The following is a 25972-nucleotide window of genomic DNA, read 5'->3' as shown; positions in this document are numbered from 1 at the left end:
TAGGAACATTGATCATGACTGGCAGATGACCCCTATAGATTTTCAGGTCACTAGGTCAAAGGTCAAGGTCACCATGACTCAACTTAGAAAAATGGTTTCCGGATGATAACTCAAGAATGCTTACGCCTAGGATCATGAAACTTCATGGGTTCATTGATCATGATTGGCAGATGACCCCTATTGACATTCAGGTCACTAGGTCAAAGGTCAAGGTCACGGTGACTTGACACAGTAAAATGGTTTCTGGATGATATTAACTCAAGAAAGCTTACGCCTAGGATCATGAAACTTCATAGGTACATTGATCATGACTCGCAGATGACCCAAATGGATTTTCAGGTCACTAGGTCAAAGGTCAAGGTCACAGTGCCAAAAAACGTATTCACACAATGGCTGCAACTACAACTGACAGCCCATATGGGGGGCATGCATGTTTTACAAACAGCCCTTGTTTCCATCGCTAATGGGGCCGATACCAGACCCAATTTTGAATGAATAAAAAACCCAATGTCTGTCTCGTAGATATTCCATGTACTCATGTTTAATAACTACTTGGTGGATCTATCTCAAGCTTAAGCAGTTGAATAACTTAAATATGTAGATGATTGTTAAGATTTTTAACTGAAACACTTTTTGGCAGAATCATGGTCCTTGCTTTCCCCCGCCAAGGCAGAGGGATATTGAAATGGCGTTTTCCGTCCGTCTGTCGTCTGCCAGTCCTTCAGTTCGTCAATCCGTCTGTCCCAAAACTTGTAAGGGCTCTATCTCAGAAACTATATATGATATCAACAAGAAACTTAGTTGGTTTATAGATATCAATGAGGAAAAGTGCCATGCACAATAACCATAACTCGAATGTTCTTTAATAAGAGTTGTTGCCCTTTGTTTTCGTATCAAGGAACATGTCAGCGCTATATCGCAGATACCATGCAAGACTTTAACATGAAACTTCACAGGTGTATCAATATTAATTAGGAAAAGTGCTATGACCTTCACTCTCGTAAATAAGAGTTATTGTCCTTTGTTGCTTTTGTACTATGGAACTTTTCAGGGTTATATCTCAGATACGAAAATTCGTGGATGTGTGGAACTCATAGTTATTGTCCTTTGTTGCTTTTGTACTATGGAACTTTTCAGTGTTATATCTCAGATATGATAATTCATGGATGTGTGGAACTCATAGTTATTGTCCTTTGTTGCTTTTGTACTATGGAACTTTTCAGGGTTATATCTCAGATACGATAGTTCATGGATGTGTGGAACTCATAGTTATTGTTCTTTGTTGTTTTTGTATGATGTAACTTTTCAAGGCTATATCTCAGAAATAATACAATATTTCAACATGAACATTCATGGGTGTAAATATATCAATGAGGAGAATTAATAAAACAATTACCTTACACTTAATTATTATTTATGGGTATACCTTTATATCCAATGATTTGCATCCATCCACAACACAATTTATTTTGCGGGGTATATGAATTCAACGAATGTGCTGGTTCATTTTTAACTCACCTGAGAACAAAATGCGATGAGCTCTGGTAGTAGCTGGCCCAGCTGCGTGTCGTCTGTTGTCACTTGTGAGAGGTCACTTGTCAATTAGTTCCAAACCACCAAGCATATTTTAACCAAATAGCACAGATTTAATAGTTGTTATGTTACACATCATCAATCGTCCTTTATTGTTTTTTGTTCAAATCTAACTCCGCAATTACTTTATATACCTGCTTTGACCAGACTGTCAGAACGATCTCAGACCAGGAATCGGTTGACGATAGTCCATGCTTACTGAGGTGGAAAAACAAGTGCCCAGTCTGAAGGTAGAGAAATCTTCGGGAGTGGACAACTTCCCTTCTGAACTGATTAAGCACTGATGAGAAGCCTTATGTGTAAATGACATTAAAGAAAGGAATTTTGATGTGGGAAGTGTTGCCAAAAGTATGGCATTTTGTCTGTTTTTTTCCACTAAAGAATATATATTATTAAAAAAATGTGTTTTATTATTTCCCCTTTTACATCTGTGTGAATCTTTACCTAACTTCATAGTTTAATTACATCAATGATCGTAAAGAACAGAATTTTGACAGCCACCCATTTGAGCTGAGTTATGGCCCTTTGTGTTTTTGACATTTGTAGAATATAATAGTCGATCTGTGTGTGTCCAAACATGTACCATGGGGGCATCAGTGTCTGTGACACATTTCTAGTTTCTTTGGAAGAATATATTAATTTAAAAACAAATGTTTTTAACCCAACTTTTCTTTAAATGCTGGCAAATTTCACTCAAAAGCCTGAGAAAGATCATATTTAAGTGATCTTAAAGGGAGGCATTTTTTGTGCAATCAATTATTGCAAAATTATGTCTGTCATTTTATATGTGTTTAGATATATATATATATATATATATATATATATATATATATATATATATATATATATATATATATATATATATATATATATATATATATATATATATATTTATATATATTTATATATATATATATATATGTGCGCTTCATAAAATTATGACTGTTTGAAGTATTTTGCTCAAGTATTAAGTATATTAAGAATATTTTTGCGTTTGGTTATAATTTTATTAGATTAAATTAAAATTATAATTTGACTGTGTCCAATCATGTGTCATGAGGGATCAGTGTCTGTGACATATCTAGTTCTGTATGATATGGACTGAAAGCAACACAAACATATAAATATTTGTTCTCTTTTTTGTGTAAGAATTTTTTATTATACCCCCATTACCATTGGTAATGGGGGCTATATAGGAGTCACTTTGTCGGTCTTTCGGTCGGTCTGTTAGTTTGTCGATCTGTCGGTCTGTCCCGAAACTTCATCAGATCTTCACCAAAGGACATGGTTCACTAACCACCCAAAAACGCCCAACCTCAGATTTTCCCAATATTTATGCTGTAATTATTGCAATGTGTCTATTTTTTAAAAATGACGTTCGTTTTGCAATATACTTAATTACGACGTCAAAATTGGCGAATAAACAACCCCTAGTAACACAACGAAATGGCGCTCATTTATGACGTCATTTAACATGCCGTTATTGCGCTGAATTACGTTTGCGCTTATGTTACATTTTCCACTGTCAAAACATTGTCTAGATCGATCCATATCGGATTTTGTTTAAAGATGTTTTGGTAAATAAGGCTAATTATAGATTTCCATTTCATTATAGGGTACACTTCTCGTATATTTTGTCAATTTCTTTCGATAAGAAGAATTAAGCGAGTAGAGTAAACAGTCAACTTGTGTTTTTGAGAAAAATCGGTATTTACATGCGTCCCAGTTTCCGGTCAAATATATTTGAAGGTGTAAGTCTCTTTCATTGATTATCATGAAAATTAAGCCTTTTTCATTTAAAATATTTATGGAGAGTAACTAGATAATATAATATTATTATAATTAGTTGTGGCGTGACACTCTAGTGCATTCAGTTACAGCGAACGTTCGCGAACGTTCTGCTATTGAACGCTCGGTTCGCCACGAATCGAAGCGAACCCTCTTGGGAGGTAGTTCGCTAGCGAAACCAAAGTCTAGTGCGTTCAGTTACGCTCGAGTGGTCATTGTCGGATCGGGTACTACTTACATGTACCCGGGTACTCTTAAGTATACTAACATGTACCCCGGGTATGGTAAATATACTTAATCGTACCCGGTCGATATTAGACTAACCCGATTTGTATTCCAGTCCAAAATCCGATGTCGTTAAAACGCTTTTGATAATCTTAAACAAACTTCTGTTTATAAAAACTGCATCAACATGCTTTTTGGGTACTAGTTTCAATAACATAAAGGCCATTTTACAGAAAATTAACATAAATGTAAATATAATTAATTTAAAAAAATAGCCGACAACGACCGATTAAGCGTTAAATTTCCCGGGTACGTTTAAGTACATATATTAACCGTACCCGGGGTACATGTAAGTATAACTAAGAGTACCCGGGGTACATGTAAGTAGTACCCGAGCCGACAATGACCAATCCAGCTTCAGTTACAGCGAATGTTTGCTATATTTCGCGAACCGAAGCGAACCCTTTCGGGAGGTAGATCGATAGCGAAACCAATCGTTCAATAAGACCGAATCGAAAACGAACGATGATTGGCAAACGTTTGTTGTAACTGAACGCACTAGAGTTGTGACGGTAAACCTCGTAGATTTGTCAATTCTCCCAACCCCTGACCGATAACATTCATTTCATAATTCAGTATCATACTATTATCTATATTTTATGTTACAACGGACTTCGTCTCCATTTACACGCTAGAGTGAAAAAGAAGACAGTTCATAGCTATTAGCGTAAACGAGAATGATCAGAAATATAAACAATTAATAAGGAAAAGGAAACAAAAGATCTTAATATGTTAAGTAACTCATTATCTAAATGTTATACCAGTAACATATTGTTTGCTCATAACATTTTTGTTAACATGACTATGCATACATTTTGATTAAAAGCATGTATCCATGCACATCATTTCCAATTATAGCAGGTCCCAATTGAAAATGACGTTATTGTCAAAATGAGCAATTTCCACTTATGTCTCAAGGTATCCCAGTGCTAACACAAAGCCAAGGCTTAAAAACTTGTATATGAAACGCGCATGGAGACCCTGGTAGAATGAAATATAATCAGTCTAAAAAACTTCGCTATCACTCTCGCTAGAACTTGAATCATCAATACGAATTGCAGAAGCGTCAGACAGGTACTTTCCCCAGTCTCGAACCCCCAAACTTTCCTTTTGCTGATATCTACCGGCAGACAAGAACCAGACCACAGCTGCAATGTGTGAACACATTCCAACCACTCGCGATCCAGTCTTGCATTGGCAGTACCATGATTCGACCATATCCTCACTGTGACGTATCCACAGCATGTACATTCTGCTAGATGTATGGCGACTTTGCAATTTTGCAGAAATCAAACTTTGCTCGTGAACATGCACTTTAATGTCACAATTTCCAGTTGTATGCTCTTGCATGTAGCTGGAACTCAAACGCAATTGGTAAACACCAAGTGTTAGTTCACTTAGCTGTTCATCACTTAAACGCGGAAATCCCTGTACTTCACAATCTTCAATAGGCCGCCAAATTGTCTTTTTCCTAGCAAGACCTTTCTCTTCTACTAACATTTTCAGCTCGTTTTCTTTTTCATTTTGTTGCAGCATCTTTTCGGCGATCAATTCATCTTGTTCGACTTGGTCTGGGGAACTTAGAGGGGGGAAGTATTTGTTTGAGATGGCGCAAACAATTTTAACAAAGTCACCAATAAATGGCAGCTGGCTATTTGGCATCACATGATCTAGATATTTGAATCCCTTGATTCTAGCGTTTGCCGATTCGACCACCCATCTGATCTGTGAAATGATAATGAAAGATTATTATAAAAATGGCAATCTATGCGTTTTGCAAGTTTGGGTTCGTGACTTGTCGGGATTGTAAGGTTTATCAAAAGAAAATCATAAATAAAGAAAAAAACTTATCATTATACACATTAAAACTTGAACTATCACAAAATGTGATTAATACTCATTTATGGTGTCTTGTAAGGCAATCCATTTAAAAATGCATCCAACAAACAAAATGTCAGGCGGATGCACGATATTGAATTGTATATAAGTATGACATAATCATTTTATTGGATTCTGTTGACGCCTCACTTAGATATACAAAAACGAAAGTGTGTCTACAGATGACGGATATGCAGACAGACAGACATACAGACGAACATATATAAATCCAAATAAGCCTCATGTCCTCCGCATTTGAGCATATTTTGTATAGAAAAAAATACGTATCTTCAGCTTGTTACAATTGTTCATCGTCGGACACCACCGGTCTATTCATTACGTTACTCTCCATTCCTAAGTGATGTTTGAGCGGAGCGAAATCAGCAGCCGTGGGTATCCGACGACTAACAATTGTAACAAGCTGAAGATACGTATTTTTTTTAAAGACTGCATAGGATTTAAGATTCCTTTACATACTATTTTACAGATGTAAAAGCACTGTAAATAGATCTAAGGGCTACTTACTGATAATGGGCTAAATGGCTGTCTGGATGTAGATGGTTGGGGTTGGTAGTCCGGATCATTGCTGATGTTGTCTGAACATTGCCTAGGCTTTGGGGCATTCTTGTAGCTTTTGACTCGACATTGAAAACAAATGACATCACTGTCTGTTGGATCTACAGCAGGAAAGACCCTTCGTAGATAGTTTTTAACAGTGTCAGTCAATGGACGACGATCTTTTGGTTTTGCACGCTTATTACAGCAAATGCATTTGTAGGCTTTCACCATCCTGAAATTAAAATAAGATTTAGAAACAAAATCTACGCGGGTACGATCTCGGATAGCCTGGACGTAGAGCAAAAGAATATTTGCGAATCTGAAACAACTTTTTTCAATTTTGTCAATTTACCAAAGCATGAAAAGATCCCTTTAAAACATTGATTTTGTTTTGCATTTTCCTACGATCTTACCCTGACTACACTATTTTAATCGAGTTATTTGATACGGTAAGGCATATGGCTGTGAAAAAGGACAAATGTCATGTGAGTCAGTTCAACGTTACAGAACATCACGTCAATACTAAGAATAACTTTCTTCTGGATAGGCCATCACGACTTTCCTACTTTTCCGTAAATAGCTATAATATTTATTACATGACTTACATTCGTGATTCTGATAGCAATATCTTAATATGGCAAGTAAAACGTCATCAGTGTCTAGCTAGTTCAGACACGAAAAGAGAACATTAAAGCGATACAAGTACCTATTATGCTAGTGTGTACGTCTTTTGGCGTGTATACGTGTGCGTGCGTTTACGCGCATGTGTGTTTTTATTGATAGATGCATGTACATACATGTTTATTTTAATAGATTTTCTAAGTTAGAACCAGAAAAGATTTAGTATAAGCGTTACTGACGCTTGGTTTTTTTTATAAATGTCCGGTAAATACATGTACCTCTGTACAGTGGAAAATTACCTCCCTTTAATAGCCCCAAATTCGGCCCTCGCACAAATGCATGCGCATATCACACAATGTTTTGTTTGCACTTGCTTGTAAATAAAGAACCCAGAATGTATCAATAACTTAAAAAAAATATATTTCGTATTATTAAGAAAGTTATTAAACAAAGCCCGTTATTACGTCCGAGCACTACTCGCTAGTCAGTATATATCTACTCTAACAGTGACATCGTTCGTAATCGCGCGAATGGATTATGACAAACGATATAGTAAGCCATAATTATGGACCATGAAATTGGTAAACCATCATTTTTTGAATAGAAAAAATAATTGTTTATCTAAATGCCAACTTACCTTTAAGATATCGGGTAAATCCGACTTTGGAAAACGCGTCGTCTGCACTTTGTTTACATTGGATACCGACGCTATTCGTACCCAGTTATTTTCGAATGACGCGTACACAAAATCGTTTCTTATGGCCTCTTTTTTTAACACCAACATTGATAAGATCATTATTTTGCCATTTCAGACTTAAAACCTCTAATAAATTTTGGTAATAAGTGGTATTTTAAGCAGTGTTTTTTTTTAATATAGGGTTAAAAAGATAGGTTCAATAAAGCATGGTGGGTTCTCGGAGATCAGCACTGGGTTACACATTTTTTTAAAGTAAGATATGGGCGCGCAATAACACCGTCACAAAAATATAGTATTTTGTCTTTTGTTGTTTTTGCTATTGTTTAAGACAAAGTTTGTCATGGTGTTCTCGTGCGCTGACAGTTTATTTGTTGATGAAACAAAGAAATTTAGTGTAAATTCGCCATTTTCTTGTGTGTGATGTACTTTTATCATGATTTTTTTTACAATTGAAAACAAGGCACACTTATAAAATTTGACTTTTTGTGCAATTTAAATGTTATAGAAGATGAATACAAAATAAAAAAATGACATTTTTGAAAATTTGATTTCATTGATTTTTGGGGCGTTTTTGGGTGGTTAGTGAACCATGTCCTTTGGTCACAAGTTGTATCTAGATGATGTCTAGGTTATGTTTGAACATGGGACATGACGGGTCAAAAACTAGGTCGCGGGGTCACTTAGTGTGTTTTAAACAGAAAGTTTAACCGAACCAAAACTTCGATATTTATCGTTAGATTTGAAAATTACTTCGTACATATGTTCACCATCATAGGACGGTGTGTTGTGTGAAAAAAGTACGTCAATATCTCCAAGGTCAAGGTCACACTTGGAGTTCAAAGGTCAAATGCTTTTCCGGGCCATACCTTTATAATTTATTGTGAGATTTTTAAATCATTTGGCAAATTTGTTCACCATCATTGGACAGTGTGTCGCGCGAAAGAATTATGTCGATATCTCCAAGGTCAAGGTCAAACTTTTCAAAGATCAAAAATGGCCTTAAACGAGCTTGTCCAGGCAATAACTATGTCATTCATTGTGAGATTTTAAAATCATTTGGCACATTTGCTCACCATCAACAGACGGTGTGTCGTGCTAAAGAATTACGTCAATATCTCCAAGGTCAAGGTCACACTTTGAGTTCAAAGGTCAAACATGGCCGTAAATGAGCTTGTCCGGGCCATAACTATGTCATTGATTGTGAGATTTAAAAATAATTCTACACATTTGTTCACCATCATTGCACGGTGTGTAATGCAAAAGAATTACGTCGATATCTCCAAGGTCAAGGTCACACTTTTAGTTCAAAGGTAAAAAATGGCAAAAAATTATCTTGTCCGGGCCAAAACTATGTCATTCATTGTGAGATTTTAAAATGGTGAGATTTTAAAATGACTCTGTACATTTATTTTGTTCACAGTCATTGGATGGAGTGTCATGTGAAAGAATTCAAGAGTTCAAAGATCAAAATGACTTTAAATGATAATGGCATAATAATTCTTACAACTTGCCATAAATTAGATTCTCTTGTTTTTTGAAGACAGCATGCAAAATAGTCTGTGTCAATGCGGCACATGGGGGTATACGTCACGTCTGTGACAAAGCTCTTGTTTTGTTTGCAGGTTTCAGTCTGGAGACCAACTTTTCTTTTACAACATTTATGCTTGAAATTGTTCAATCTATTAAAACACATCTTTAGTTGGAAATTTTGTTATTGCCTCTTTTAAAAAGCACTTTTGATATTTAAACATTCAGTCTGGATGAGGATCTATGGTACATTGTTCTTTAGTGGTTCAATACAGAGTCGAGAATGCACACTTCAACCACTAGTTAATTACAATCAGTGTTCTCCGTAACAAGGACGATTTTAGGCTGGCAAGTCTTATTCATAATGACAATTTTAAACTGAAACTGAAAGAAACACTCAACTAAACAATGCTTCCATTGTGACTACTTACTTGGAAAAGTATTTTTAGTATTACTCATAATTGGTTAAAGAGGTTTGTTTTTAGAAGATTCAATTCGTACTCTTATTATGCAATTTTAAACGAGCTCCACATGATACTTTGCAAATTATTTGTAAATGACAGACATGTTAATATTTTAACATAGAATATATCAATGTGCTATGTTTCTCCTAGACCATCTATGACAGTATAGTACTTACATATTACTGCATATAATTTTTGTATCATTTATTTCAATGGTTTTCATACCTTGATTATGTAACAAGCAATAATTGGCCTTTAATGCCTTATACAAATGTCTTGAGCAAACGTTCTGGTTCAAATTGTAGTCTTAAGGGAATTTTAACAAGTTTAAAATTCCACTGCAATTTATATAATATTTTTTAACTTTGCTTTAATCAATTATCATTCTACCACCACCCGTGACCTATTTTTGTAGACCGAATATGAAATTAAAGGGTGTTTTGCAATAAGTCATGTGGTTACACTGCAATAAATCCTGGAGATATTCTGCAATCAAAACCGTGAAAATGTTGTAGGGCTTTTTTCTTCTTTGAGTGTGGTCTTGGTCAGCCATCTCATAATTTTGATGCAAGCATTTTACAGATAAAATATATCAGGGCCCTCACACTACTTCGGGGGAAGGGGTCCGCAGCCCTTAGGAGGGGGAATTTTTTGTACTTTATAACAAGAAACAAGAACTGTGTTTAACTGTTATAAACATATATTTCTATATATGTGACTGTCTATAGAAAAGAAAGGTGGACTTTTACTCAATCTATATAACAGTAATCTTATTTAAAAGTCCACCATTATGTCATTTTTGTGTCCTGTTGCATGCAAACTTTGTCTTTAACTTGTATTCACACTGCAATTCCAATATATTGCGGTTGAAGGGGTCCAAAGATCGCGACCGTGATATATCAGGTGCGCATTAAAAATTGTCAGGTTATTCATGCATGTTTTTGTATGCATAAGCATAGTTTGGCAATCTCAAAACATGCTTTTTACCTACCTTCTTGAAGTATGTGTTATATCCATATATTGTTCATTGGTTTAGCACAAAACATTATTTCATGTAAGTATTTTTAAATGCGTAAAATTAGTCCCCTACCGATTTCACCGGAGGGGACTTATGGTTTTCGCTCTGTGCATCTGTGAGTCTGTCACACTTTTCTGGATCCTGCGATAACTTTAAAAGTTCTTAATATTTTTTTATGAAACTTGGAACATAGATAGATGGACATTATGCACGTCATTTCATTTTGTTCTTACATCTTAAATTATGGTTGCTATGGCAACAAATATATATAAAAAAATAATCTGAAAATGTTGGGATTTCTGATAATGGTGGAGCCGGTAGGGGACTTATATTGCTTGACAATAGTCTTGTTAAATTTGTAATCCAAAAACAATTGCCAAGTTTTATTATTCAAGAAAGTAGACCCAAGTACAAAATGATGTCATTTTCCTCTTGGAAATCATGGGCTTTATTATTAGTGCATCTGGACAAACTGAGGGATCTTTACCTCTAAATTAAAAGCAAGTTGTTTACACTGTATCCCACGCGCAAAGATTGTTGAGATAGGTCAGTATTGACATGTGACATTTACAGTTATAATTGTATACACCTTCATGTGTGGTGTTTTCAGCAGTTCAAAGCAAATTCAAGAGAGAAGGGTAACACCCTAAATGACCTGTGATGTTTGGCAAGTGGAGTTATTGTTTATTGCAGTACACAGGTGCTAAAGTGATGTACAATGAAAGCAAACAATCTGGTCAAAACTGGATTATGAATGTCAGATTATACAGAAAATTTAAGTGGGTGAAATAGGGTAAAATACTAGCTTGAAACTGATTTTATCTGAGCGAATTCTCAGATTAAAACATGTTATTTGGGTATTATGCTTGTCAGATTTTTGGGAGCCATAGCCGATTCACGATTTATTGGAAAACGCGATATAACGGACCTTGATATATTGGAGTCAATTTTCAAATATAAATAAGTGATTTTTTTTTTCATTTTCTGAGGGGGTAAAAAGCAGTTTTGTTTGTATTTCTGATTTTGCAAACTGTGTTTCCTACTCAGGTAACAGCCTATACTTGTATATATAATGCCAAAGGCGGAGGGATATAGCTTTGTCATTGTCCCTGTGTCAGTCTATCAGTCCGCCTATCAGTCCGTCCATCCGTCTGTCTGTCACTAACCTTTTAGGGCTGTCTATCAGACACTATATAAGTGTTTAATATGAAACTTCATAGGTGTATAGATATAAATGAGGAAAAGACGGGGGATATCCATTCAACAAATGTGCTTGTAACTGGTGAAACCAGTGTTGTAACGTAAGCACTGCTTATAAACCACAACATTGCATTAGACCATAAGAAAATTTCATAGTAAAACTTGAGATCCTTTGTTAAAAAATGTAGTAGATTCACTCTAAAGAAATCACAGTAAGATTAATACATGCACTTTTTTAACGGGAATATCTTGAATAAGAAAGATTATGTGACGAAAGTGAAAACACATGAGTTATGTATTGATGACCGATAGCGAGACAAGTGCAGCAATCTGGAGTTGATTTTGTAGTAATATCCATTTATATGTATAAATATTGTTTGAATCATTTCTTTTAAAATTGATTAAATTGCATTTTCATGAAATGCATAAACATTTCAGACATTGTAAGTATTTATGATTTGTAGGGAATCCTGTGGACATGTGACATGAAACAATTGTTATTGACAAAGGGTTTAAACTTGGAAACAATATTTGGCTCACATTTTTCACAAGATAACTAAATTCAATGTATTACTAATGGGTCAAACCAAACAATAGACATAACATAGACAACATTTAAGTGTTTGTCAAAAGTATTGACTATGGATCATTGACGATACAGTTAACCTGTCAGAATAATGTTGCTCATATGATATATGATTTTATTTTTTGAACGCAAAAGTGCCCAGCCAAAGAAAATATGACAATATTGTACTATATCTATCCATAGAAACATAATTTTACAATTTCTATGTCATTTTGTTTGTAACATTTTGAGGAGATTGTGACTACATTTTTCACAATTTTGATATTTTTGGGACTTTTTTCATGATCTTGCATTAATAAATATGTTTTCATGACAACAACACACCCTTAATTGCAACAAAAATTGTCAAAGTTGACAGTAGCCAAATGCAGATTGACGACAAACATGACGAAGCTACAAGTCCTATGATACTTGAAACTGTTCATGACAGAGTCTATGCACCGAGCACTAGTGCTCATGAAACACCGGAAACAGTGGGACAAGTTAAAGATGGTAAAGGCAAGGTCATTGAAGTACCATTCTTCAATTGGTACAATTCACAACTTGATTTTTCCCAATTAGAAGATTTCAAGACTCGTTTTTTTCCCAATCTGCTGATTTCACGACGCGAAAAATTCCCAAGGGCATGTGTACCGGACCCGTTCCCAATTGGGTAAAAAAAATGACTAAAAGTAGATCACAGTTACAGTACAGATCTAGTAAAGCAAACTCCGACATTAAGATAAGGCCAAATAAAACATAGTCCAAGCGAATTCATGCACATAATTTCATTATAGAAATAAAAATGTTTATCTGAACAATATTTAGGTCGAGGTAAAATTTGGGTCAATTGATATAAAAAACCTGGTCAACAGGTTAAAGGTTACGCAAACATTATTGAAACTGTAGAAGCTACCCTTATGATTCAATGTCGATGAAATTCGGTCCGTATTTGTATCATCACAATTTCACAACAACGGTCAATTCTAAGTGAAGTGTATTAAAAACTAAGGTTACCATTTAAATGCTTAGAAAAACTTACAGACACTATTAATGCTATAATTTGTTTTAGTCAAATGAAACTTGGTCTGAATGGTTAAGGGTCACATGTTTTATATAGATTTTATAAATATTAACATACTATGCACCATCAGCGCCCTCAACATGCAAAGCTAATAGGTTTACTATTTTGTATGTTGACTAACATCCTTAATGATAGTTATGATCCTGGAGTCTAGATTACATTCCGCACTCCATGGACCACATCCTATTAAACACTTAGATAGACCAAAAACTACTTATACATGCTATATTCTAAACGGGCTTGTCACTTAGGTTTTGTAAATTTATCTCTAACGTTGTAAATGCATAGTGATTCTCTACAACAGCGGTTTAAATTTGAATGCAGTTGTATAAGCTGGTCACAAAAAGAGGTTGACACAATTTGTATAACAAAATGACTGTTAAATATTCTTTGCTTTAGTATATTCCTTGCATCTTGTATTTTGGTCCTCTAAAAATAGTTTTAACTAATGTGGTTATTTGCTTGTCAGCTAACCAATGGAAGGGATCGACTTATTTTTCGTGGGAATGTTACAAGTTAGCTATGTCGTGGGAACGGCTTACTTAGTATAGGGAAAAAATTGAGATAGAAAACAGAGGAGTGCAAAACTAAATGAAAGAGGAGAGCAGTATATTGTATTATGCAATCCTCCGTTATTTAAGGCACTGCTCTTTTTTCATTGCGTCACTCATGCATTTAGTTTTGCATCCCTCTTTATTTCTCGCGTTTTCTCGACTCAGTAAGTCATTACCACGACACAGCTAACTCGTTCCATCGAGTTATTATGTTGTGGGAATGAGATAGAAAAAGAGGATTGCATTTAAAACAAAAGAGGAGTAAATGTCAGCTCTATGGCAACGTACATCAGAGATCTTGATAATATATTTTTATGTCCCCCACGACTATCGTGGGGGACATATTGTTTTTGCCCTCTCTGTTGGTTTGTTTGTACAGTGTTTGTTTGTTTGCTCCAACTTTAACATTTGCAATAACTTTTTCAATATTCAAGATAGCAACTTGATATTTGGCATGCATGTGTATCTCATGGAGCTGCACATTTTGAGTGGTGAAAGGTCAAGGTCATCCTTCAAGGTCAGAGGTCAAATATATGGGCCAAAATTGCTCATTTTATGAAAACTTTTGCAATATTGAAGATAGCAACTTGATATTTGGCATGCATGTGCATCTCATGGAGCTGCACATTTTGATCGGTGAAAGGTCAAGGTCATCCTTGAAGGTCAAAGGTCAAATATATAGATTCAAAGCGGTGAAAATCGGGACATTGTGTTTCTGACAAACACATATCTTGTTTAAACCTAAATCAAGTGTCTTAATAGCATGCCACTTGAAATAAAAGTGCCCTTGTGGATACAGTTTTATATACCATTTATTGAAGTAATATATTTAAAATGTACTGACACCATCATAATTATGATAGTATACTATATCATTTATTTTTCTGGTATAATAATCAAACAATGAACTTGTTCTGTAATTATAATTCCGGTTGGTTATATATTTGAAATGTTCTTGGCTAACCCTTTCCCCAGAAGAAGCAAAGTGGAAATGGCTTTCCATCATAAAACCAGAACATCCTGCGAGTAACTCGCATGCTCTTCAGGTTTTATGATTTTTGCTGCTCATCAGTGGCTCATGGTTGGATATGAAGCCTTTACACTTATAACTAGTAAGAAAGGTATTATATTAAATTAAACTTTCTAAGGGACTTCAAATGAGTCAAAATGTGCATCAATTTAAGTGGTAAAGGGTTACTACATTCGGAAGCAATCATCTATACACAACATGTAGTACTTTTTAACATAATATATTATTTGATTAAATTCTAAATTGCTGACTGACATGGAAATTACATTTAATATAAATATATTTTAATATATTCATCACAAGGAACTTAGCATAAAACAGGGATACTACATTATGAAGTTAACATTGACTTATCAATGCCAATTTGAAGTTTAAAACACTGAACTTGTCAAATATATAGAAGCTTTTAGTTGAATTTGCTATGATAACATTACCATTGTAAGAATTTAATATTCACTCTCTACATACACACATACTCTCTACATACTGCAAAAGGAAGATTTTAATACTTAGTCATGCCAGCACACTTAAACCGCTGCTTGAAAACCATTAGTGTTCTTCTTAACAAGGAAGAGCTGGTCTGTTGATGGTGAGAAGTGTTCAATCCTAACTAAGTGATGTCGGAAGCATATACAGACTAGAACAATACCCTCATTGTGAGTATGCACTAGAAAGTCTTTTGCTTTTATCGAATGAAAACCCCAGTCCAGTCAACAACTTTGTTTTCAGAAAATTCAATGTGTACATTATTGTATTATTATGGTAAAACCCTTTTATAGTCAAGTTTATAGTTAATGTAAGCAGAAAAAAATAGATTCCATTAACGAGTTTCAGTCAAACGCCTTGCAACACAAAGGACCCCATCCTATAACAAACTTGTTGAATACAAACCCTGTTCACAGTGCTCTGTCAATTCTAATACAGCTTGTTTTCTTCTTAGCTAACATTAGCACGATGTGTTTACGTAGTGATTTTGTGATGACATTTATTCCCATTGTTAAACATGCATTGTCCGTTATCAAAAATTACACTGTTAACACACTAGAGATTATATTTATTTCAAATATTCACGAAACTTTGTCAGAAAATTGGTCTAAATAAATAATATGTCTATTACAAAACTAGGTCCAAAAACTAGATCGCTACGTCAAATGAAAAAGGAAAAAAAGAGCATTCTAGAAGTAACATGTTTACCCAATTTACCCCTTGATGATCTTGTCTTCAACCATGTCATACCAATATTCTCATGGTTTTCCATTGTGGCTCTTTCCTGCTTACTACTCAGTACTGATTACTGGCTCTTCATGCTTACTACTCAGTACTGCTTCCCGATATTCTCATGGCTTTCCATTGTGGTTATTTCATGCTCAGTACTCAGTACTGATTCCCTGCTTACTACTCAGTACTGATTCTCTTCTCTTTCATGCTTACTACTCAGTACTGATTCTCTTCTCTTTCATGCTTACTACTCAGTACTGATTCCCGAAATTCTCATGGTTTTCCAATGTGTCTCTTTCATGCTTACTACTCATTACTGCTTCCCAGCTTACATCTCAGTACTGATTCCCGGCTCTTGTATGCTTGCTACACTGCTTCCCAAAAGAAAAGTTATGCTGGTCCCAAAGTGCAAGTTTTTTAAATTGTACATGTTGAATATACCTATATATTTATAATAAATAATATGAACAAATATAATTGCTTAAAACATCAGCCAATAAAACAGACACTCAATTATTCTGATAGATTATTAAAATATTATTAATATATTATAACAGTGATAGAAAACTGAATTAGAATTGGAATACATTTTTAAGCAATAACTAGTTTTGTTGACCTGATTTCTGTGCGTGTCCCTTTTTAACCAGGTTTTTAACCAGGTTTTCCGAAGGAAAAAACTGGTTATTAGATTGGCGAATGCGGGCGGACTGGCGGGCGGGCGGAACAAGCTTGTCCGGGCCATAACTTTGTCGTTCATTGTGAGATTTTAAAATCATTTGGCACATTTGTTAACCATCATTAGACGGTGTGTCGCGCGAAAAAATTACGTCAATATCTCCAAGGTCAAGGTCACACTTTGAGTTCAAAGGTAAAAAATAGCCATAAATGAGCTTGTCTGGGCTATAACTATGTCATTCATTATGAGATTTTAAAATCATTTGGCACATTTGTTCACCATCATGGGACGGTGTGTCACACGAAAGAATCACGTCAATATCTCCAATGTCAAGGTCGCCACGACTAAAAATAGATTTATTTTAAAACAAACTTACAAAGGGAGTTAATTTTGTTTGTTCATTTCAAAAGTTCAGTTTGAGTTGTCTCCCTTTATCAGATTTTTTTTCACAATGAAAACCTGGTTTTGTGACAATTTTGTCCCTTGTTTGTATTGTTATTGTTTTTTAGCTCGACTATTATATATGAAATATATATAGTGGAGCTATCCTACTCACCCCGGCGTCGGCGTAAGCATTTGCGTGCAAATGTTAAAGTTTGCGTACTACCCCAAATATTTTCATTGTCCCTTGACATATTGCTTTCATATTTTGCATACTTATTTACCAACCTGACCCCAACCTATAAACAAGAGCAGACAACTGAATCAAGCATTTTGACAGAATTATTGCTCCTTTTATACTTAGAATATGTATATTATTGATAAATCTATGTTAAAGTTTGCGTACTACCCCAAATATTTCCTATGTCCTTTGACATATTGCTTTTATATTTTGCATACTTGTTTACCAACATGACTCCAACCTATAAACAAGAGCAGACAACTGAATCAAGCATTTTGACAGAATTATTGCCCCTTTTATACTTAGAATATGCATATTATTGATAAATCTATGTTAAAGTTTGCGTACTACCCCAAATATTTCCTATGTCCTTTGACGTATTGCTTTTATATTTTGCATACTCGTTTACCAACATGACTCCAACCTATAAACAAGAGCAGGCCACTGTATCAAGCATTTTGACAGAATTATTGCCCCTTTTATACTTAGAATATGCATATTATTGATAAATCTATGTTAAAGTTTGCGTACTACCCCAAATATTTCCTATGTCCCTTGACATATTGCTTTCATATTTTGCATACATGTTTACCAACATGACCCCAACCTATAAACAAGAGCAGACAACTGCAAGCATTTTTACAGAATTATGGCCCCTTTTATACTTAGATAATTAAACATTTTGTTTAAATTAATTGCCATAACTTCTTTATTTATGATTAGATTTTATTAATATTTTGACAAAACAACACTTACCTGAATACCACAATGGATTCCACCCAAACATGACCCCACGCCCCAACCCAGAATCCCTGCCCCCCTCCCCCCACCTCCCCCCCCCCCCCATTTTGTTTTTCCTTTTTCTTTATTTTTCAAAGATTTATTATGAATGACCCCACCCCACATAATATACCCCCCCTCTCAAACCCCCTACCCCCCCCCACCCCCCTCTCCCCCGCAAAATTTTTTTTTTTTTTTTTTCCTTTTTTTATTTTTGAAAGATCGTCTAATAAATGACCACACCTCACATAATACCCCCCCTCTCAACCCTCCTACACCCCCTAAAAAAATATCTTTTTTCCTTTTTTTATGTTTGAAAGATCTTCCATTATAAATTATTGAATATGAACAATTTCCCCATGATGGCTTACATGTACGTTATAGTGTCAAGCACTCGAATAGTTGAGCCGCTGTCATCTGATAGATAGGTCTTGTTTATAATTCTGATATGTATAATTTGTGCATAATGTTCAGTGTTTTTTTTATGGCAATTTCGGGGCCGATATTCGGCCCCATTCCCCTCAAAAAAGAGTATATATTTTTCCCCCATTTTGTAAAAAAATCCCCTTCAGAAGTAAAAAAAAAAAAAATTGTCTCATTATCGTGATAAATATATCTCAAATTTATTTCATAAACAACTAACAAAGTATATAACTATAATTTATATTATTTTGAATTATTATAAAGAGTTATATTTAATAGTTTTTCCCAAACCAGTTGACTTTTCACATTAATTGCATTTTTCTCCCAAAATGGCCAGGAAAAGGCCTGATGTATCTATATTGTGTCAATATTTGTTGATAAAATCATTCCAATTTGGTCCATTTTATTGATAAAAAATGCTCAAATTTGCCATTTTATCAATTTAAAAGATCCCAATTAGACTCAAAATGGCTAAGAAAACTGAGACTGTGCATGAAGGCTGAACTGTCTGAAACTAATGTTGAAAAAATCATTGATATATATTTTAATTTTAAGAAAAAGGACAAAGACATTCAGCTGTCAATATTATATTCATACAAACATGTGTATTAATATAATAAATAGCATTACATATAAACAAGTGAATTTTAATTTTCCCTTTTTCCTAAAAAACGACGCATTTTTCCCCTTTGGATGGGCCCCGCCACCATTCCCCTATAAGTGAAAAAAAACACTGATGTTTTTTTAAAAAGAAGTTATACTCTACACAAATATCTCTGAAACTTGATCATGATCCCTATATGGTGAAACTGATCACAGTGTCCTGTCAGGTTTTTCCTTTACAATTTTTCTCAATGCAGATATAACTAATTGTTCTGACTCATTGATTTGCACATATATTATACTTTTTTCTGGAACTTATTCTTAAAATAAACCCATATATTAACTTAGCGCATTATTGGGGAGCATTGATAAGTTTTACTTTAATATTATTGTTTTTCTTATAGGATAAGGACTGTAAATAACACTTAATTAAGGGTATTGTATAATCAGTTTAATGAATCTATTTTGTTAGATATTATCATTGTTGTGCTTTTACTTTCACTTTCCACATTTGCATTAATATAAATACAATGACCCCGCATTTATCTGGATCTTGATAGTCCGGAAATCTCGCGATGCGGACGAAAGTCAAGGGGAACGGATTTATTTTGCAGTATTTTGCCCTGTTAAGTCTTGCGTTCCGGATCCGGACGTAGATTTCGTGACACCGATCTGTGTATTTAGCTGTAATTAATTCTCGTTAATCAGGATGCTTCCCAACATGGGGGCTTAATCGCCAACCCGCCGTATAAACAAAAGCGCAATCACCGAGGCGTGAAGTATTGTTGTTTTAGGCTTTATCGCCATCCCGTTGTTTAAACAAAAGCGCCTTCACTGAGGCGTGAAATATTGTGTTAAGGCGTAATAGCTAATAGGCATGACTAAACATGGTTCGACTCCGACTTAAAACTTAAACTGATGTAGGCATTACACAATGTATAGTAAATGACACAATGTCTTTAATGAGCTGAACACGCGACCAATTAAGACACTGATTACAATGGGACCGTCATCCTGTGTGAAAAGTTGTGCTAGGATTATTTAAGCAGTCCATTTAAAACGCATCAAACTTTACGTGTAGCTATTTTAATTATTTCAATATTCTTTTGTATGAGACGGGTTATAAATGAGGATATTAAAACAGTATAGCAGTTTTTTATTGTATTGTCATTTGCCTTCAACACCCTTGATTTGTGACTCTGTGACACCACCAGCTTACAGCTCGCATTCCACCCATGGCAACGTCTTTTCACTGCGGCAGTATCACACGAGATACACGCAGTCCTCATGGAAAGTGTATACAGCAACGAAATATCGATTAAATAATACGCTATCAATGCTTAACAGTGTGATTGTAACATTCATAAAGCTTTACGTCATGTGTGCACATGTACATGATTGTTCGAAAATTCAATTACACGTTTTTGTATTTACATTGTTTAACAAACATTTTATTTTTTAACTAAATAAATGTTTCAGTAACAAGAAAATATCATTCTTGATGCAAAATAAGTATGTAAATGTACATACACATAAGGTTTATGTCATAATGTAATTATTTAACTCTTAAAACGGCACTGGTTTGATAATCCGGAAGATTTGTTAATTCCGAAATTTTGTACCGGAACGGACGCGTATGGATAAATGCGTGGTCACTGCACTACATTATAAAGGGTGTGATGACTTAATAACGCCATTTGGAAGTTTAAAGCACATAGGATGTAAATGATATTAAAAGATTTCATTGAACAATTTGTATGGTCACATTAAATTCTTGTAATTTAATATTTGCCCTCTAAATACTGGTTTATAATACCAAGTCATAACCGAACACTTCAACCACTGCTTAAGAAGATAGCAACTTGATATTTGGCATGCATGTGTATCTCATGAAGCTGCACATTTTGAGAGGTGAAAGGTCAAGGTTAAGGTCATCCTCCAAGATCAAAGGTCAAATATATGGGGACATAGTGTTTCGCAAACACATTGCTTGTTGTCCCCTAACGATTTCTACGGAGGGACTTATGGTTTGTGTCTGTGAGTCTGTCAGTCCGTCAGTCAGTCACACTTCCCTGGATCCTGCGATAACTTTGAAAGTTCTTAATATTTTTTCATGAAACTTGAAACATTGATAGATGGCAATAAGGGCATTATGCACGTCATTTCATTTTGTTCATACGTCAAAAATTATGGTTGCTATGGCAACAAATAAAACCAAATATTTCTGACAATGGTGGAGCCGGTAGGGGACATGTATTGCTTGGCAATAGTCTTGTTATAAATATTTTCAAATTAAATTGTGATAGCTTTATTTAATAATTCACTTTTAATGTTACTCAGAATAAAACTATTCACATTTACTTTAATGAACCTTGCTCTGTGAAAAGCAGTTTTAATGCATGTGTGTAAAGTGTAACCTAGATAAGCCTGTGCAGTCCGCACAGGCTAATCGAGAGATTAAACTTTTTCTTTATGGTGGTATGTGTCATTTACAGAGAGTATCTTACAGCAAAAATCTGCACTGGCTAATACGGAACAACACTTTACGCACATGCATTAAACCCGCTTTTCACAGAGCACGGCTCATTATAATTAATTAACAACAATCTGAGTTAAATATATCAAGCGGTTAATCATTGACTATTAAAAGCAATACTTGTTTCTGCAAATGCATACCTGTCTCACAGAATTGTCCCTGGAAACGGGCTATGCTTGTTTTAATGGATTATAATTATTCCCCGCCAAAGGCGGAGAGATATACGTTTGTATCAGTCCGCCTTTATAATCAGTCCATCCCTCCGGCTGTTTGTCACAAACTTTTTAGGGCTTTATCTCAGCCTGAAATTTCATGCACGTAGGTGTATAGATATAAATTATGAGAAGGCGGGGGATATCAATTATACGATTTAGCTTCTTGTTACGGAATTTAAAGTATGAAACTGGTGAAAACAGTTTGTAAAGAAACCTGAACTAATAAACCACACCATTGCATTATAAAATAAGTAAAGTGTATAGTAAACCTTGAGATCCTTTGTTTAAAAAAGTCAAAATAGGGCGCAGATACAGATTCGTTCAAGTCTAAAGTCACTTTAATGAAATCGCAGTAAGATTTAAGCAGTCACTTTACAACGGAAATGGCTTGAATAAGAAAGATCTTGGGACAAAAGTCAAAACTCATGAGTAATTAAGTGATGGCTAATTGCGAGACAAGTGCAGCAATCTGGAGTTGATTATTGTATTTGTATCCATGTATATGCGTTAACATTAATTAAAGTTCGATTCATTTCTATTCAAATTAATTAAATTGCATTTTTATGCCCCCCTTCGAAGAAGAGGGAGTATATTGCTTTGCTCATGTCGGTCTGTCGGTTGGTCTGTCCACCAGGTGGTTGTCAGACGATAACTCAAGAACGCTTGGGCCTAGGATCATGAACTTCATAGGTACATCGATCATGACTCGCAGATGACCCCTATTGATTTTGAGGTCACTAGGTCAAAGGTCAAGGTCACGGTGACCCGAAATAGTAAAATGTTTTTTGAATGATAACTCAAGAATGCATACGCCTAGGATCATGAAACTTCACAGGTAGATTGATCATGACTCGCAGATGACCCCTATTGATTTGAGGTCACAAGGTCAAAGGTCACGGTGACCCAAAATAGTAAAATGATTTTCGGATGATAACTTAAGAACGCTTTTGCCTAGGATCATGACACTTCATAGGTACATTGATTGTGACTCACAGATGACCCCTATTGATTTTCAGGTCACTAGGTCAAAGGTCAAGGTCACAGTGACAAAAAACGTATTCACACAATGGCTGCCACTACAACGGACAGCCCATATGGGGGGCATGCATGTTTTACAAACAGCCCTTGTTATGAAATACATTACACTTTCAAACAGTGTAAATATTTGCTGTGTAGGGAATCCTATGTGGCATGGCACAATTGTTATTGACGAAAGTTTAATACTTGGTAAATAATATTGACATGCAAAGACAAACAATTTCAATGTATAACTAATGTGTACAGCCAAACAACAGACAACACAATCATATAAAAACATTTTAATATTTGTCAATATAATTACTATTGAATTGATATGATTGACAATAGTTAACCGTCTGAATTTTGTAATTTATAGAAGATGTTTGATGTTATTTGTTGAAAGCAAAAGTGTCCAGCAAATGAAAATATTATAATATTTTACTATGTTCGTGAATACAAACACATACTTTCATAATTTCTACAAGTTAGTGACTAGTTTTAAAAAGAAACAATTTTGAGGAGTTGAAATGTTTGTGACTTTTTCATTAATTGATCAGTTTACTTCTGCTTTACAATAGTAAGAAAGAAAGCCGTGTGTTGCGATGGTAGTTCCCACAAATCCCAAAAAGTTCAGTTCAGCAAAATGGGCCTTCTTAAATTTGCTATATAGGAAAATAAAAAAAACATATCATTTCTGCATTCAGGACAGTAAAACTTTCCAAGTAGTAGTAACTTTATATATATTAGTTCCCAAACATGTTTTCGTTGTGTTTATTTTGTATTAAATTTGCATTATACAGTAAGCCATTATATCCTATTTAATGTAATTATCTCAAATAATGTTAATGGGCCCGATATAATTTATGATTGTTTTGGTGTGTAGACATCACGAAAACACATTTATGTATTGTTTGGTGGAAAACTGGCCAATTATATAACATAAAAATCATGTTAGATTCAAATGTTTATAGGGTTATAAAATTGGCGTTGTCTGTCCGTCTGTCAAACCGTCCGTCTGTCTGTCACAAAACTGTTTGGGCTACCTAAATCTTAAAAACTATATCAATATATCTTCATAGTTATATAGATATCAATGCAGAGTCATGTAATGCACAAGAACCATAATCCTACCACTTTATTTAATAAGAGCTATTGCCCTTTTTTTTGTATATGCAACTTTTTCAGGGCTAAGTTTATCTCAGATACGATACAAAAGTTCAACATGTAACTAAATGGGTGTGTAGAAATAAATGGCAAGAATTGCCATGCACAAAATCCATAACCCTCCACTTTTTAAATTAAAAGTTATTACCCTTTGTTTTTGTTGTATGATGTGACTTTTCAAGGCTATATCTCAGATACACTACAAGATTTCAGCATGAAACTTCTTGAGTGTGTAGATATCAATGAGGAGAATTGCAATTCATAACCAGAAATGGCAAGCAGAAGCCGACGCGTATACCCACGCAGCATGTTTGACCCAGTGGCGCCCAGGGTTGGTTATGGGGCCATGCATAGTTGAGATTGACCGTATTATCATAAGATATGTTCAGTATCAATTTGAAGTAGATCCGTGCAGAAATGAAGAATTTAATGTAAAATTACCTAAAAACATGAGTGAAAATATCTGACCGTCCCCACCCCAACACCCATAACTTTTGACCCAGGGGTCAGATCAAAATTCCAAATAGTGGACTGTCGCACATATGCTTATAGCTGGCATGTGTGTGTAAGTTTCAAGGTTCTAGTGCTAATAGTGTATTAGGCGATAGTGGCCAGGACGAACAGACCGCGGAGATAACCACATAATAGATTTCAAAATTTTAATGCGGACCCCTAAGTTCAAGGTGAAGGTTACAGGGGTCAACACTTTATGCGCATGGAAAGGTCTTGTCTAGATACACATGCATATCAAATATGAAAGCAATGTCTGAAGGGACACTGAAGTTAGTAGCATTTTTTTGAATTGCGGTCGCAGATTTTGAAACAAACCTGAACGCAAACCCCAAATTCATGCGCATGGAAAGGTGTTGTCCAGATGCACATGCGTACCAAATATGAAAGTAATATTTGAAAGGACACAGTAGGTATGAGCCTTTTCGAATCGCGGTAGCAGATTTCGAAACCTGAACGCTGAACTCAAGTTCAAGGTCAAGGTCACAGGGGTCAACAATTGTATGCGCATGGAAAGGTGTTGTCCAGATAAACATGCATACCAAATATGAAAGCAGTATCTGAAGGGGCACAGTAGTTATGGGCCTTTTCGAATCGGGGTCGCAGATTTCGAAACCTGAAACGCTGACTTCAAGTTCAAGGTCAAGGGCCACAGCCGGTACAAATTGTATGCGCATGGAGAGGTTTTTTCTACAAGACAAATGCATACCAAATATGAAAGGCCATATCTGAAGGACACAGTAGTTATGAAGCCTTTTTCGAATCGCAATCGCAGCAAAACTCTGACCCAGTCCAACCCCAACCCCCATAACTTTTGACCCAGTGGTCAGATCAAAGTTCTGTCGCTGTCGCACTATGCTGCATATATACCATGAGTGTACGTTTCCAGGTTCTTAGTGCTACAAAGTGTAGGAGGAGATAGTTGACCAGGCAGGACAGACAGCGGAGATAACCACATAATCGTTATTGGATCTCTCTATCTTTCAATTTCAGTTAAAATGTCACTGCTGAGATACAGCAGACATTTTCTAGCATTTTCAGTATTTTTGGACAATTAATCCACCATAAGAAAATAATAAACCTTATTTTACTCCAATATAGATTTTTCTTGAAGCCTGTTGGTTTAAGTTGAAAACTTTCTATGTTCCTTATGGCATGATGAACAAGACTGCTGTATTTTTTTGTTGCTAATAATATGCTGTATTTTTTGGTCATTTTAACTATTGTATGCATTGAACATTAATGTTTATTTCGGTGAATACAGAAATGTTTCCTGCAATAAACAATTAGAAAACTGAAACATGTCAGTATGTTTCTTAAATTATAAGTCCCATTTTGAAATT

At 35.0% G+C, this 25972-nt stretch overlaps 1 protein-coding gene across 4 annotated transcripts; it reads right to left on the bottom strand.

Annotated features, from left to right (window-relative positions):
- Positions 1-4401: 4401 nt before the first annotated feature.
- On the bottom strand, positions 4402-7502 carry LOC127845698 (uncharacterized). Of its 4 annotated transcripts, none has more exons than XM_052376790.1 (3): positions 7361-7502; positions 6070-6334; positions 4402-5391 (listed from the first exon to the last, which is right to left on the bottom strand). In XM_052376790.1, exons 2-3 carry the CDS (start codon positions 6331-6333, stop codon positions 4672-4674), a joined length of 984 nt encoding a protein of 327 aa, XP_052232750.1. In that variant the 5' UTR covers position 6334; positions 7361-7502; the 3' UTR covers positions 4402-4671. The 4 variants fall into 4 exon arrangements, with proteins under 4 accessions (XP_052232750.1, XP_052232748.1, XP_052232747.1 ...); XM_052376788.1 differs by lacking the exon at positions 7361-7502 and adding an exon at positions 6516-6678; XM_052376787.1 differs by lacking the exon at positions 7361-7502 and adding an exon at positions 6455-6477.
- Between the last annotated feature and the right edge of the window lie 18470 nt (positions 7503-25972).

The sequence above is a fragment of the Dreissena polymorpha genome, chromosome 9 (genome assembly GCF_020536995.1).
Source record: "Dreissena polymorpha isolate Duluth1 chromosome 9, UMN_Dpol_1.0, whole genome shotgun sequence".
NCBI lineage: Eukaryota > Metazoa > Mollusca > Bivalvia > Myida > Dreissenidae > Dreissena > Dreissena polymorpha.
Note: the sequence above shows the minus strand (reverse complement) of the source record. Positions and strands in the feature narration are given on the sequence as shown.

Coding starts and splice junctions, on each gene's coding strand:
- LOC127845698 (XM_052376787.1), bottom strand. Junction 5,392..6,069: donor AGCCATTTAGCCCATTATCA/GTAAGTAGCCCT, acceptor ATCATTTCACAG/ATCAGATGGGTGGTCGAATC.